General features: G+C 39.0%; 1 protein-coding gene across 5 annotated transcripts in view; it reads left to right on the forward strand.

Moving 5' to 3' along the window:
- LOC139766683 (glutaminase kidney isoform, mitochondrial-like) overlaps positions 1 to 15548 on the forward strand; it is a 440343-nt gene that overhangs the window by 395988 nt on the left and 28807 nt on the right. For all 5 annotated transcript variants that reach the window (XM_071695597.1, XM_071695598.1, XM_071695599.1 and 2 more), the window contains 4 exons: positions 464 to 640; positions 1501 to 1632; positions 5130 to 5284; positions 15320 to 15460. In XM_071695597.1, coding sequence (XP_071551698.1) covers positions 464 to 640; positions 1501 to 1632; positions 5130 to 5284; positions 15320 to 15460 — 605 coding nt within the window. The remainder of the gene's footprint in view (positions 1 to 463; positions 641 to 1500; positions 1633 to 5129; positions 5285 to 15319; positions 15461 to 15548) is intronic.

Below are 15548 nucleotides of genomic sequence, written 5' to 3' on the forward strand. Positions count from 1 at the left end.
TAAGCTTATTTAATAGATGGTGGATGTGCTGGAAATGAGATGTTTGAGGACAATATGTGGTGTGAGGTGGTTTGATCAAGTAAGTAATGAGAGGGTAAGAGAGATGTGTGGTAATAAAAAGAGTGTGGTTGAGAGAGTAGATATTGGATGAAAACATCCAGAACAACTTTGCTTTTGCAGTAACAAAAGAGAGTTCATTTAAGATTTCTGAGGACAATATTGATATACAAGATTGACAGTTGTGTAGAATTTATGATTTATGATGGACAGTCATACACTGACTTTACAGTCTTGTAAGGAACATTTGGTACAGGTATAGTTAAGGGTGAAGTATGTAACGATATAATGTATACCTAGAGATGAGAATGATAGCAAAATCACATATGGGCTCACTGTTATCATATAACCAAATCATTATTTTAATGATGTTATGTGGAATGATTTGTTTGTTTTTTGGTTGCAGAGTTGTTCGATGGAATTAACAGCAGAGAGTGTATCTGTGATGGCTGCAACTCTGGCCAATGGTGGCATATGCCCTACCACTGGCGAGCAGGTGATGAAGCCAAATGCAGTGCGTGATGTGCTTTCCCTGATGCACTCTTGTGGCATGTATGACTACTCTGGCCAGTTTGCCTTCAAGGTGGGTGCTAAAAGGTTTAAGTCAGTTGATTACATACTTGTTTGTAGATATTGAACACTTTTGACCTTGAGTTGTATTTTGCACTGACCCTGAAAATTTCTGTACCATGGATTAATCATAGACTGTATCGTGCTACATTTTCTTTATGTTGAATCTGATAAGTATTACATGTAAACAGAGATATAATTAATCTTAAACATAAAATCCTAGGGCTAATGATATGCACAGTTTCAAACTTTGGATCATATCTGTTATGTATTTGGCCATAAGAAATGCAGACTCAGACACTATATGTTCAGTTTTCATCATAAATCTTTATAAGTCATGAATTTAGTCTGTATATTTTGAACATCAGCTGGGGGAAAAAGAGATACATGAATCGTAGAATCAGAGATATGTTTAAGCTCTATAACTTTTTGTTAAGGGATGTTTTTAATGCTAGAATTTTGAAAATTTTTACTCGTCATACTTTACCTTACTTTTTAGAACTATGATCAGAGATGAGGCATATATTCATTCTTAAACTGCAGAAGTTTATGATGAAGGAAATTTTAAATTTTGTATTCTTTCATGTACAAAAGAAAACTGATTACCAGTTTTGGTACTCTTAAAGTTGGAAAGTACTATTATTACGCTCCTTTGGGGCTAATAGACATGCCTGCCAAAGGAAGACATTATAAGTGTCAAAGGAAAACACAAGAAGGCATAGACTTAAAGAGTCTAGTTGTTGGAGAGTACCTTTCATTAATGTTAGGTTTAATTTTTTGTGAATGAATAAAACCTTGATGATGTAGTACATTTAGTGTCATCTAATATAAAGTCATACCTAGCATTACAGTATGAGTGTGTTTATCTGGCAGGTGGGTCTGCCAGCCAAGTCAGGTGTGTGTGGGGCCATCATGCTGGTCATTCCCAATGTGATGGGCATTTGCACCTGGTCTCCACCACTAGACCTACTTGGCAACTCTGTCAGAGGACTCAAGTTTTGTGAGGTAGGTGTAATGGTTTCTTGAGCTAAGTTCAGGAACCCATGTTCTTTGTGGTAAGTCCAAGGGTCCCTTGGGGCAATTTTTGTGGACTCGTGTGTGCAAAGGAAGTCTAGGGGTTCTATGAAGCAAGTTTAAAAGTAGAAAAGTACAGTAATTCTTTGAAACTGGAAAAACAGATCAGCCAAAGGATGCAGGAATTAAGTAAGAAGTGATTCAGTAAAGATTTGAAGGACTACTCTTTGAATAACAGAAAGGTAGATTAAGTATTTGAAGAAATACTCTTTGAATAACAGAAAGGTAGATTAAGTATTTGAAGAAATACTCTTTGAATAACAGAAAGGTAGATTAAGTATTTGAAGAAATACTCTTTGAATAACAGAAAGGTAGATTAAGTATTTGAAGAAATACTCTTTGAATAACAGAAAGGTAGATTAAGTATTTGAAGAAATACTCTTTGAATAACAGAAACGTAGATTAAGGGAACAAACTAAGAAACAGTGAAGGCAGCCAGAACAGAAGCCAAGAATATTTACTTTCAAAGATAAAACTCCCTTCCTTTATGCACAAAGAGGTAATTGTTCATACAAGTGTTAGAAGAAAGTGTAGTGATAAGGGAGTAGAACTTAGGAAATGTGCCTTTATTTAAGAAGTAGGTCAGGAAGTTGCACTGAAATACAGACCAATATTGCTGATGAGCAGGAAAAGGTAATCAGAACACAAATGGATGATTACTATGTAAGGAAGGGATAACTTGGGTTCAAACAAAGGAATCATGTATAATATATTTTGTACTCTGATTTAGTAAAAAAAAAAATTGATGGCCAGAAGGCACTGCAGAGTGTCCTACACAAGAGATTGATAAAGTAGTTGGATTTTGGGGATTTGTAATGGAAAAGCTCCTTCAGTGGATTGAAAAATATCTAAATGGAAATAAATAGAGGATATGTTGGGATACCTTTTCTAAGTGAGTTTTAGGAACCAAGGGAAAGATGTAGGTCTTAGTGATGGGGCCACTGTTATTCTTAATCTGTATTAATGATGTTTCAGGAGGACTGTACTTTTACTTGAATATGTTTGCTGATGTTGCTGAAAGTCACTTTTCAAAAGGCTACATCACCTCAGCATTAAGGCTGTTAAAGGGATCCTAAGGTTATATAGGTATCCATAAGTTTAAGACAGAAATTGTATAATGTAATTCAGTATCATGACAACATGAGTGTGAAACCTTTCATCTATGTGAACTTAAAAAACTCAGTGAAAGAAAGAAGATCAGTGCTAAGGAAGTGGAAAAAAGTAAATAATGTCCCTACATGTAATGAAGAAGATATGGATAATGCATGGAACTCCTGACAAAGTTCATGTGTCACACGAAATATTGACTCATTCAGTAATAGTCATTACATATCTTACATTATATCAATCTTTTTGTCTTCCTCATACTCAAATTCACAGCATATACATTTGTTGAAAAATTAAGCAATAAGTCAACACAACTGATTGGAAATGTAGATTTTATCTGTTGTGTCATGAACATTGGCAGGCATTGTTTGTAGAATACTGGAAAAGGTAATCAGAAAGCAAATGGATGAATACTTTTAAAAGGGTGATTTACAAAATGAGAGGCAGCATGTTCTCAAGAGGAAAGAGGTTGCACATAATAAATTTTCTAATCATCCATGATTGAAAAATAGCATAAAAAAGCTTGGTTGATGGGATGAAAAATAACTTGAAGAAAGTTTTTGATGGGTTGTGTGCTTTTAGACTCCCAAGATTGGTTGAAAATTGTATTTTCCTGAAACTGGATTGTTTGAAGTGGATTAGAGTAACCAGTAAAGACTGCAGGGCTTACTTAATCTTTAGGCTGCTGTTATTGCTGATCAGTAAATATTACTTAAAAGAACTTGAATCATACTTGAATATATTTGTGGATGGTGTCAGAATAATGAAAATATATAAGAACTGTTTAGGATTGTGATGGTTCACAAAGTGGATTAGATAGGCTACAGCTTTTATTAGATATGTAGTTGATGAAGTTTATCTAAAAGGCTTGGTTATGATTTTCATCTTAGAGACACAAGATTGGAATCTTCAAAAAAGAGGGGCATTTCTGGTTGCCATAGTTCTCATCCTGTCACCAAAACTATTATGGAGGTAAATTGTGAACTAACCAATATTCGGACTGTCTTCAAGTACTAGGAAGATAATCCAAAAAATTTATGCACCACATGAAAGACCCAAATTACTACCTGCATCACCATCTTGGTCACTTTTCTTCAAAAGTAGTAGATTTGCTAGAATTTCATGGAACTTAGTTCCTAGCTTTGTGATATTGATCTTGATGACTCTGGAGATAGTGTTATTGAATATATATCTTCCTTATGCCAGTGCTAGTAGGAAGAGCTTGTTAATCAAGACTAATCTACTGGAAAAGTCTTTTGATTGAAGAGGTAATTGCTGATGTCTTTGATACAGTGTTTGATTACCTTTCGGGGTATTATGTTTTTACAATAATTCCTTTACTCACACATTGTTTGGTAGAGCATATCTGTTTATCAGTTTATGATAACAATTCACATGAATGGGAAGAAACTGCCATTCTAGTCTTGAATTCTAGTAACTTTAGTCATTGTGCTTGTGAATATGATATTGTCATTGAAACATTATCATCAAGTGCTTATGTATATCTCTGCACTTGCAAAATTAAGAAACAGAAAATCTGTGCTTGCAGTACAATTGCCGAATTAGAAAAATATGTAAGTATATATCCGTATGATTAAGAAACAGAAGATCCAGAACTGTGCTCGCAGTGCGCTTGCACAGTTAGAAAATATCCAAGTATATATCCGCAAGATTAAGAAATAGAATCCCTGGTCTTGCAGTGCACTTGCAAAATTGAGAAATATCCTAGTGTGACCTACAAAATTACATCCTAGTTATCTTATGTCTTTGTTATACTTGTGTATATCCTAGTGTGACATGCAAAATTATATCCTAGTTATCCTAGTATATGTTTTTCTTACAGTGCACTTGCAAAATTAAGAGATTTCCTAGTATGACCTCACAAAATTATATTCTCGTTATCTTATATCCTGTAAGACTTGCAAAATGATAGCCTAGTTGTCATAGTATATATCCTAGTTATGCTAAGTCTGACTTGCAAAATTATATCATATTATCTAGTCTGATTTGCAAAATTATATCGTATTATCTAGTCTGATTTGCAAAATTAAGTAATATCCTAATGTATATCCTTATATGATGATATATAATTGGCTAAAAGATACAGAAGCTGAATTCACTGCTGTTTTGAATCTTATTCATAGTTCCCATCTCCTCACTGGAAGAAAATAGATTTTACTGGTGTATTTTATGTGGAAAGTCCATGGATATGTAGTGCGTAATATTTTTCTGATTTGGTGATAATAGGGTTGCGTATTTTTATATTTTGCCTGATCATATGATTGTTTGAATAGGACTATTGATTGTTGTATGCCTTTCAGGAGTTAGTACAAGTATTTAACTTCCACCGGTATGACAACCTCCGTCATGCTGCCAACAAGAAGGACCCACGCAAACAGAAATTTGAGTCACGTGGCCAGAAAGTTGTGTCTCTCCTCTTCTCTGCCTGCTCTGGTGATGTCACTGCAATGAGAAGGTAGGTGTTGCCATACTTATAAGTCCTGATGACCTTACCTTGCTGACAAGTATGTCAAGTAAGTTTGCCTTTATTTTCATCAGGAGCTCTGTTAATCAGATAAGTGTTCTCTATAAACAGATTTGTAAATTCCTCATAAAAGTTTCATCAGGAGCTCTGTCAATCAGATAAGTGTCACTCTAGAAACAGATTCTTAAATACCTCATAAAAAGGATTATACTTCTGAAGATGCTGATATTGCTTTGAAATAATTTTTTCTTAGTGTGATTCCTCCCCCACTGTACCATTATTGGTATCCACATCTTGACTTTCTCCACTAGGTCTTTGTGCTTCTATAAGTTAGTTGACCAACCTTGCGAAACATATCTTAATTTGAGTCTACTAACAACATAAGTAGCTTATTGAACATCTTATCCATGTACTTAAAATTACTTTTGATATTTACCTGGAAATAGTTTGTCATCAGAACAGTTCTCTATAAGTGTTGTTCTGGCATCAGGTTTGCCAACCAATTTCCTCTAAAATACAGATTCCTGTTCTTATTTTTCTTTTAGCTTTTACTCATATTGAAGCCTTTTTTCACTGTCCCATCCTCCTAACTCTTGCATTGCCCTGAGCTGATTTTATATCAGTCTTCATCGTTCCACACTACTCTCATGACCTAAGTATCATCTGCAGTTATATTCAGTTATGAAAGCAGTCCTTTTGGCAAGTCATTTACATAGACCTTGAAGAGCAGTAGTCCTAAGACTAAGCCCTGCAGCATCCTACTGGTGACCCTATCCATTTGGGGAAGGCTGTCGACATACATTGTCTGTTCACTTCCACTATGATCATTTTCTATCAATTAACAGTCTTCTCCTTATGCCTGCATGAAAATCCACCTTCTTTACCAGTCTTTTATGTCGTACATTTGTCATATATTGTCTGATTCATATATTTTGTTTAAAATATAGCTCATTCCTTGTGGAAGTCTGTGAAATTTGTGATGCATGACCTTTTTCTGAACCTGTATTGTCTCTTACATAGTTTCTTCATTGCAAGTTATCATCCATTTGCTTTTTTATTATCTTTTCTAGTTACTTGCATACTATGTCATCGGATGTAGTAGTGGTTCATTGAATTTTCTGATCTCCTTTCTTGAAGATAGACTTAGCATTTCCTCTTCTCCTTTGTCACTGCACCCTTTTTCAGCAACTTTTTTATCTGACAGTTTACTCCTCTTGAACCTATGGTTTAATTTTATGTCATTTTTGTATTATTTTGAATTATGTTAAAAGTGCTTTGCTCCTCTCTAATTATATTGCTGTATTCTGGTGTTTACATATGACGAGAATAAGGAAAAGAGTGGATATAAGTGAAAACCAAGAAAAATTATAGAGATCTTGATTTTATCTACAAATGGGCACAGGGAAGGTAATGGAATTTAATGAGATTTTTGAGGAAAAGATTTGTAGAATGATTAACAAGATATATTTCCCTTCCTATAAGGATCTTACAAAGAAAGGAATAGAGAGTCTTCTTAAGATTATATCAAACTCATCAGTGAAAAACTTGAATTCAAGGAACACATTGATAAGATAGTGCTTTCAAGCCAAATAATGAATGTTATGATAATGAGAACTCACAATGGAACAGAAGGCTGATGATAGAATATTCAACATAGAAATTGTAAGCTAAGTATAATACTACTTTGCTGTATAGGCACCAGTTAAACAGATGGAAGTAAAAAGGTACAGGGATAACAGAAACACTTCACAAGCAGAATTGATGTACTAGACCATATGAATTACCATGAGGTGTTGAAAGAAATTGAACTCTTCAATTTAGAAAGAAGGGATAATGGATGTTATTTACTTATTATACTTTGTCGCTGTCTCCTGCGTTAGCGAGGTAGAGCAAGGAAACAGACGGAAGAATGGCCCAACCCACCCACATACACATGTACATACATATACGTCCACACACGCAAATATACATACCTACACAGCTTTCCATGGTTTACCCTTGACGCTTCACATGCCTTGATTCAATCCACTGACAGCACGTCAACCCCGGTATACCACATCGCTCCAATTCACTCTATTCCTTGCCCTCCTTTCACCCTCCTGCATGTTCAGGCCCCGATCACACAAAATCTTTTTCACTCCATCTTTCCACCTCCAGTTTGGTCTCCCTCTTCTCCTCGTTCCCTCCACCTCCGACACATATATCCTCTTGGTCAATCTTTCCTCACTCATTCTCTCCATGTGCCCAAACCATTTCAAAACACCCTCTTCTGCTCTCTCAACCACGCTCTTTTTATTTCCACACATCTCTCTTACCCTTACGTTACTTACTCGATCAAACCACCTCACACCACACATTGTCCTCAAACATCTCATTTCCAGCAAATCCATCCTCCTGCGCACAACTCTATCCATAGCCCACGCCTCGCAACCATACAACATTGTTGGAACCACTATTCCTTCAAACATACCCATTTTTGCTTTCTGAGATAATGTTCTCGACTTCCACACATTCTTCAAGGCTCCCAGAATTTTCGCCCCCTCCCCCACCCTATGATCCACTTCCGCTTCCATGGTTCCATCCGCTGCCAGATCCACTCCCAGATATCTAAAACACTTCACTTCCTCCAGTTTTTCTCCATTCAAACTCACCTCCCAATTAACTTGACCCTCACCCCTACTGTACTTAATAACCTTGCTCTTATTCACATTTACTCTTAACTTTCTTCTTCCACACACTTTACCAAACTCAGTCACCAGCTTCTGCAGTTTCTCACATGAATCAGCCACCAGCGCTGTATCATCAGCGAACAACAACTGACTCACTTCCCAAGCTCTCTCATCCCCAACAGACTTCATACTTGCCCCTCTTTCCAGGACTCTTGCATTTACCTCCCTAACAACCCCATCCATAAACAAATTAAACAACCATGGAGACATCACACACCCCTGCCGCAAACCTACATTCACTGAGAACCAATCACTTTCCTCTCTTCCTACACGTACACATGCCTTACATCCTCGATAAAAACTTTTCACTGCTTCTAACAACTTGCCTCCCACACCATATATTCTTAATACCTTCCACAGAGCATCTCTATCAACTCTATCATATGCCTTCTCCAGATCCATAAATGCTACATACAAATCCATTTGCTTTTCTAAGTATTTCTCACATACATTCTTCAAAGCAAACACCTGATCCACACATCCTCTACCACTTCTGAAACCGCACTGCTCTTCCCCAATCTGATGCTCTGTACATGCCTTCACCCTCTCAATCAATACCCTCCCATATAACTTACCAGGAATACTCAACAAACTTATACCTCTGTAATTTGAGCACTCACTCTTATCCCCTTTGCCTTTGTACAATGGCACTATATATTTTTTTTTTTGTCGGTCTCCCGCGTTTGCGAGGTAGCGCAAGGAAACAGACGAAAGAAATGGCCCAACCCACCCCCATACACATGTATATACATACGTCCACACACGCAAATATACATACCTACACAGCTTTCCATGGTTTACCCTAGACGCTTCACATGCCTTGATTCAATCCACTGACAGCACGTCAACCCCGGTATACCACATCGCTCCAATTCACTCTATTCCTTGCCCTCCTTTCACCCTCCTGCATGTTCAGGCCCCGATCACACAAAATCTTTTTCACTCCATCTTTCCACCTCCAGTTTGGTCTCCCTCTTCTCCTCGTTCCCTCCACCTCCGACACATATATCCTCTTGGTCAATCTTTCCTCACTCATTCTCTCCATGTGCCCAAACCATTTCAAAACACCCTCTTCTGCTCTCTCAACCACGCTCTTTTTATTTCCACACATCTCTCTTACCCTTACGTTACTTACTCGATCAAACCACCTCACACCACACATTGTCCTCAAACATCTCATTTCCAGCAAATCCATCCTCCTGCGCACAACTCTATCCATAGCCCACGCCTCGCAACCATACAACATTGTTGGAACCACTATTCCTTCAAACATACCCATTTTTGCTTTCTGAGATAATGTTCTCGACTTCCACACATTCTTCAAGGCTCCCAGAATTTTCGCCCCCTCCCCCACCCTATGATCCACTTCCGCTTCCATGGTTCCATCCGCTGCCAGATCCACTCCCAGATATCTAAAACACTTCACTTCCTCCAGTTTTTCTCCATTCAAACTCACCTCCCAATTGACTTGACCCTCAACCCTACTGTACCTAATAACCTTGCTCTTATTCACATTTACTCTTAACTTTCTTCTTCCACACACTTTACCAAACTCAGTCACCAGCTTCTGCAGTTTCTCACATGAATCAGCCACCAGCGCTGTATCATCAGCGAACAACAACTGACTCACTTCCCAAGCTCTCTCATCCCCAACAGACTTCATACTTGCCCCTCTTTCCAAAACTCTTGCATTCACCTCCCTAACAACCCCATCCATAAACAAATTAAACAACCATGGAGACATGACACACCCCTGCCGCAAACCTACATTCACTGAGAACCAATCACTTTCCTCTCTTCCTACACGTACACATGCCTTGCATCCTCGATAAAAACTTTTCACTGCTTCTAACAACTTGCCTCCCACACCATATATTCTTAATACCTTCCACAGAGCATTTCTATCAACTCTATCATATGCCTTCTCCAGATCCATAAATGCTACATACAAATCCATTTATATATATATATATATATATATATATATATATATATATATATATATATATATATATATATATATATATATATTTTTTTTTTATACCTCGTCGCTGTCTCCCGCGTTTGCGAGGTAGCGCAAGGAAACAGACGAAAGAAATGGCCCAACCCCCCCATACACATGTACATACACACGTCCACACACGCAAATATACATACCTACACAGCTTTCTATGGTTTACCCCGGACGCTTCACATGCCTTGATTCAATCCACTGACAGCACGTCAACCCCTGTATACCACATCGCTCCAATTCACTCTATTCCTTGCCCTCCTTTCACCCTCCTGCATGTTCAGGCCCCGATCACACAAAATCCTTTTCACTTCATCTTTCCACCTCCAATTTGGTCTCCCTCTTCTCCTCGTTCCCTCCACCTCCGACACATATATCCTCTTGGTCAATCTTTCCTCACTCATTCTCTCCATGTGCCCAAATCATTTCAAAACACCCTCTTCTGCTCTCTCAACCACGCTCTTTTTATTTCCACACATCTCTCTTACCCTTACGTTACTTACTCGATCAAACCACCTCACACCACACATTGTCCTCAAACATCTCATTTCCAGCACATCCATCCTTCTGCGCACAACTCTATCCATAGCCCACGCCTCGCAACCATACAACATTGTTGGAACCACTATTCCTTCAAACATACCCATTTTTGCTTTCCGGGATAATGTTCTCGACTTCCACACATTTTTCAAGGCTCCCAAAATTTTCGCCCCCTCCCCCACCCTATGATCCACTTCCGCTTCCATGGTTCCATCCGCTGACAGATCCACTCCCAGATATCTAAAACACTTCACTTCCTCCAGTTTTTCTCCATTCAAACTCACCTCCCAGTTGGCTTTACCCTCAACCCTACTGTACCTAATAACCTTGCTCTTATTCACATTTACTCTTAACTTTCTTCTTCCACACACTTTACCAAACTCCGTCACCAGCTTCTGCAGTTTCTCACATGAATCCACCACCAGCGCTGTATCATCAGCGAACAACAACTGACTCTTTTCCCAAGCTCTCTCATCCCCAACAGACTTCATACTTGCCCCTCTTTCCAAGACTCTTGCATTTACCTCCCTAACAACCCCATCCATAAACAAATTAAACAACCATGGAGACATCACACACCCCTGCCGCAAACCTACATTCACTGAGAACCAATCACTTTCCTCTCTTCCTACACGTACACATGCCTTACATCCTCGATAAAAACTTTTCACTGCTTCTAACAACTTGCCTCCCACACCATATATTCTTAATACCTTCCACAGAGCATCTCTATCAACTCTGTCATATGCCTTCTCCAGATCCATAAATGCTACATACAAATCCATTTGCTTTTCTAAGTATTTCTCACATACATTCTTCAAAGCAAACACCTGATCCACACATCCTCTACCACTTCTGAAACCACATATATATATATATATATTTTTTTTTTTTCATACTATTCGCCATTTCCCGCGATAGCGAGGTAGCGTTAAGAACAGAGGACTGGGCCTTTGAGGAAATATCCTCACCTGGCCCTCTTCTCTGTTCCTTCTTTTGGAAAATTAAAAAAAAAAAAAAAACGAGAGGGGAGGATTTCCAGCGCCCCGCTCCCTTCCCTTTTAGCCGCCTTCTACGACACGCAGGGAATACGTGGGAAGTATTCTTTCTCCCCTATCCCGAGGGAAATATATATATATATATATATATATATATATATATATATATATATATATATATATATATATATATATATATATATATACACACAGACATATACATATATACACATGTACATAATTCAGAGAGCTTGGGAAGTGAGTCAGTTGTTGTTCGCTGATGATACAGCGCTGGTGGCTGATTCATGTAAGAAACTGCAGAAGCTGGTGACTGAGTTTGGTAAAGTGTGTGAAAATTAAGAGTAAATGTGAATAAGAGCAAGGTTAATATTACAGTAGGGTTGAGGGTCAAGTCAATTGGGAGGTAAGTTTGAATGGAGAAAAACTGGAGGAAGTAAAGTGTTTTAGATATCTGGGAGTGGATCTGGCAGCGAATGGAACCATGGAAGTGGAAGTGAATCATAGGGTGGGGGAAGGGGTGAAAATTCTGGGAGCCTTGAAGAATGTTTGGAAGTCGAGAACATTATCTCGGAAATCAAAAATGGGTATGTTTGAAGGAATAGTGGTTCCAACAATGTTGTATGGTTGCGAGGCATGGGCTATGGATAGAGTTGTGCGCAGGAGGGTGGATGTGCTGGAAATGAGATGTTTGAGGACAATATGTGGTGTGAGGTGGTTTGATCGAGTAAGTAATGTAAGGGTGAGAGAGATGTGTGGAAATAAAAAGAGTGTGGTTGAGAGAGCAGAAGAGGGTGTTTTGAAATGGTTTGGTCACATGGAGAGAATGAGTGAGGAAAGATTGACCAAGAGGATATATGTGTCAGAGGTGGAGGGAACGAGGAGAAGTGGGAGACCAAATTTGAGGTGGAAAGATGGAGTGAAAAAGATTTTGAGTGATCGGGGCATGAACATGCAGGAGAGTGAAAGGCGTGCAAGGAATAGAGTGAATTGGAACGATGTGGTATACCGGGGTTGACGTGCTGTCAATGGATTGAACCAGGGCATGTGAAGCGTCTGGGGTAAACCATGGAATGTGCGTGGGGCCTGGATGTGGAAAGGGAGCTGTGGTTTCGGTGCATTATTACATGACAGCTAGAGACTGAGTGTGAACGAATGCGACCTTTGGTGTCTTTCCTAGCGCTACCTTGCACACTTGAGGGGGGAGGGGATTGTTATTCCATGTGTGGCGAGGTGGCGATGGGAACAAATAAAGGCAGACAGCATGAATTATGTACATGTGTATATATGTATATGTCTGTGTGTGTATATATATGTGTACATTGAGATGTATAGGTATGTATATTTGCGTGTGTGGACGTGTATGTATATACATGTGTATGTGGGCGGGTTGGGCCATTCTTTCGTCTGTTTCCTTGCGCTACCTTGCTAACGCGGGAGACAGCGACAAAGCAAAATAAATAAATAAATAAATAAACATAATTCATACTGTCTGCCCTCATTCATTCCCATCGCCACCCCGCCACACATGAAATAACAACCCCCTCCCCCTGCATGTGCACGAGGTAGCGCTAGGAAAAGACAACAAAGGCCACATTTGTTCACATTCACTCTCTGGCTGTCATGTATAATGCACCGAAACCACAGCTCCCTTTCCACATCCAGGCCCCACAGAACTTTCCATGGTTTACCCCAGAAGCTTCACATGCCCTGGTTCAATCCATTGACAGCACGTCAACCCCGGTATACCACATCGTTCCAATTCACTCTATTCCTTGCATGCCTTTCACCTTCCTGCATGTTCAGGCCCCAATCACTCAAAATCTTTTTCACTCCATCTTTCCACCTCCAATTTGGTTTCCCACTTCTTCTCGTTCCCTCGACCTCTGATACATATATCCTCTTTGTCAGTCTTTCCTCACTCATTCTCTCCATGTGACCAAACCATTTCAAAACACCCTCCTCTGCTCTCTCAGCCACACTCTTTTTATTACCACACATCTCTCTTACCCTTTCATTACTTACTCGATCAAACCACTTCACACCACATTTTGTCCTCAAACATCTCATTTCCAGCACACCCACCCTCCTCCACACAACTCTATCCATAGCCCATGCCTCACAACCATATATCATTGTTGGAACCACTATTCCATCAAACATAACCATTTTTGCTTTCCAAGATAACATTCTCGACTTCCACACATTCTTCAACGCTCCCAGAACTTTTGCCCCCTCCCCCACCCTGTGATTCATTTCCGCTTCCATGGTTTCATCCGCTGCCAAATCCACTCCCAGATATCTAAAACACTTCACTTCCTCCAGTTATTCTCCATTCAAACTTACCTCCCAATTGACTTGTCCCTCAAACCTACTGTACCTAATAACCTTGCTCTTATTCACATTTACTCTCAGCTTTCTTCTTTCACACACTTTACCAAACTCAGTCACCAGCTTCTGCAGTTTCTCAACTCTATCTATAGCCCATGCCTCACAACCATATATCATTGTTGGAACCACTTATCCATCAAACATAACCATTTTTGCTTTCCAAGATAACATTCTCGACTTCCACACATTCTTCAACACCCAGAACTTTTGCCTCCTCCCCCACCCTGTGATTCATTTCCGCTTCCATGGTTTCATCCGCTGCCATATCCACTCTCAGATATCTAAAACACTTCACTTCCTCCAGTTTTTCTCCATTCAAACGTACCTCCCAATTGACTTGTCCCTCAAACCTACTGTACCTAATAACCTTGCTCTTATTCACATTTACTCTCAGCTTTCTTCTTTCACACACTTTACCAAATTCAGTCACCAGCTTCTGCAGTTTCTCATTCGAATCAGCCACCAGCGCTGTATGGCAGCAAATAGAATGCATAATGAGTAATAATTTAATTCTGAAAGCATCTAGGCAAGAAGTTACAGAATAATCAGGAAGGGAATAATTCCTTGGAACACACCTAAAAGATATCGGTTGATAATGTATGAAAAGATTTTCTTCCAGATGAAAATGTATGAATGCCCTGCAAAATCATTTGATATGTTATTCACTGCAGCACTTGGAGAAATAGAAAGAATACATGAAGTGACTGCAGAAACTTACAAAAGAAAGCTAGACTGATGGCTAAAGTCAAACTTTGATGACCCTCAGTTGCAGAGAAACAGCATGACTCAGTAAGCAAGACATGCCATTCTGACAAAATCTCATCATAGGTAGACAGGGAGGAATACCCCCAAATGCTGACAAGCAGGTGTGTTGCATATATTTGGTCGTGGGCTCTCTCCCTGTTTACTGCCAAAGATATCCATGTTCAAATCCTTCTTATATAGATTTCACTGAACCCTTTATAACAGTATGATATATTTTGGCTGTGGAAATCCATTTCCAAGTTAATGCTCTCAAGGCAAGTGTTTAAGTATGTATTGTTCCATTACTGTATCTTCTCTCTTTTCAATTTTCATTTTTTTTTATTTCTATATGAAGCATGTATACAGACTAGAGCATTACATGACCATTGCTTCCAAGTTGTGTTTCATGTGCTTGTGTAAAATTTTCAAGCAGGCTGTGGTATTTCATGTGCTTGTGTAAAATTTTTAAGCAGGCTTTCTCCCTTGATTGTAAGGATGTTGAATTATTCCAGCAATATGTATTTTTTCCTTTTGTAGATATCATTTCAGTTTCATGTTCTGCATATCAGAAACTTAATAGAGAATTGTTTCTCAGGTATGCATTAGCTGGGCTGAATATGGCTCAGTGTGATTACGATGGACGGACGGCCCTCCACCTTGCAGCTGCTGAAGGTCACTTTGATACTGTACTGTTCCTTCTGGAAAAGTGCCATGTACCTCCTGCTCCAAAGGATAGGTTAATATCAATGATAAAGCCTCTATTTAGAATGCATGAAGTGAATGCATCTTTGGGGTACACATGACAGATTCTCCAGTATCATATA

The sequence above is a fragment of the Panulirus ornatus genome, chromosome 58 (genome assembly GCF_036320965.1).
Source record: "Panulirus ornatus isolate Po-2019 chromosome 58, ASM3632096v1, whole genome shotgun sequence".
Taxonomy (NCBI): domain Eukaryota; kingdom Metazoa; phylum Arthropoda; class Malacostraca; order Decapoda; family Palinuridae; genus Panulirus; species Panulirus ornatus.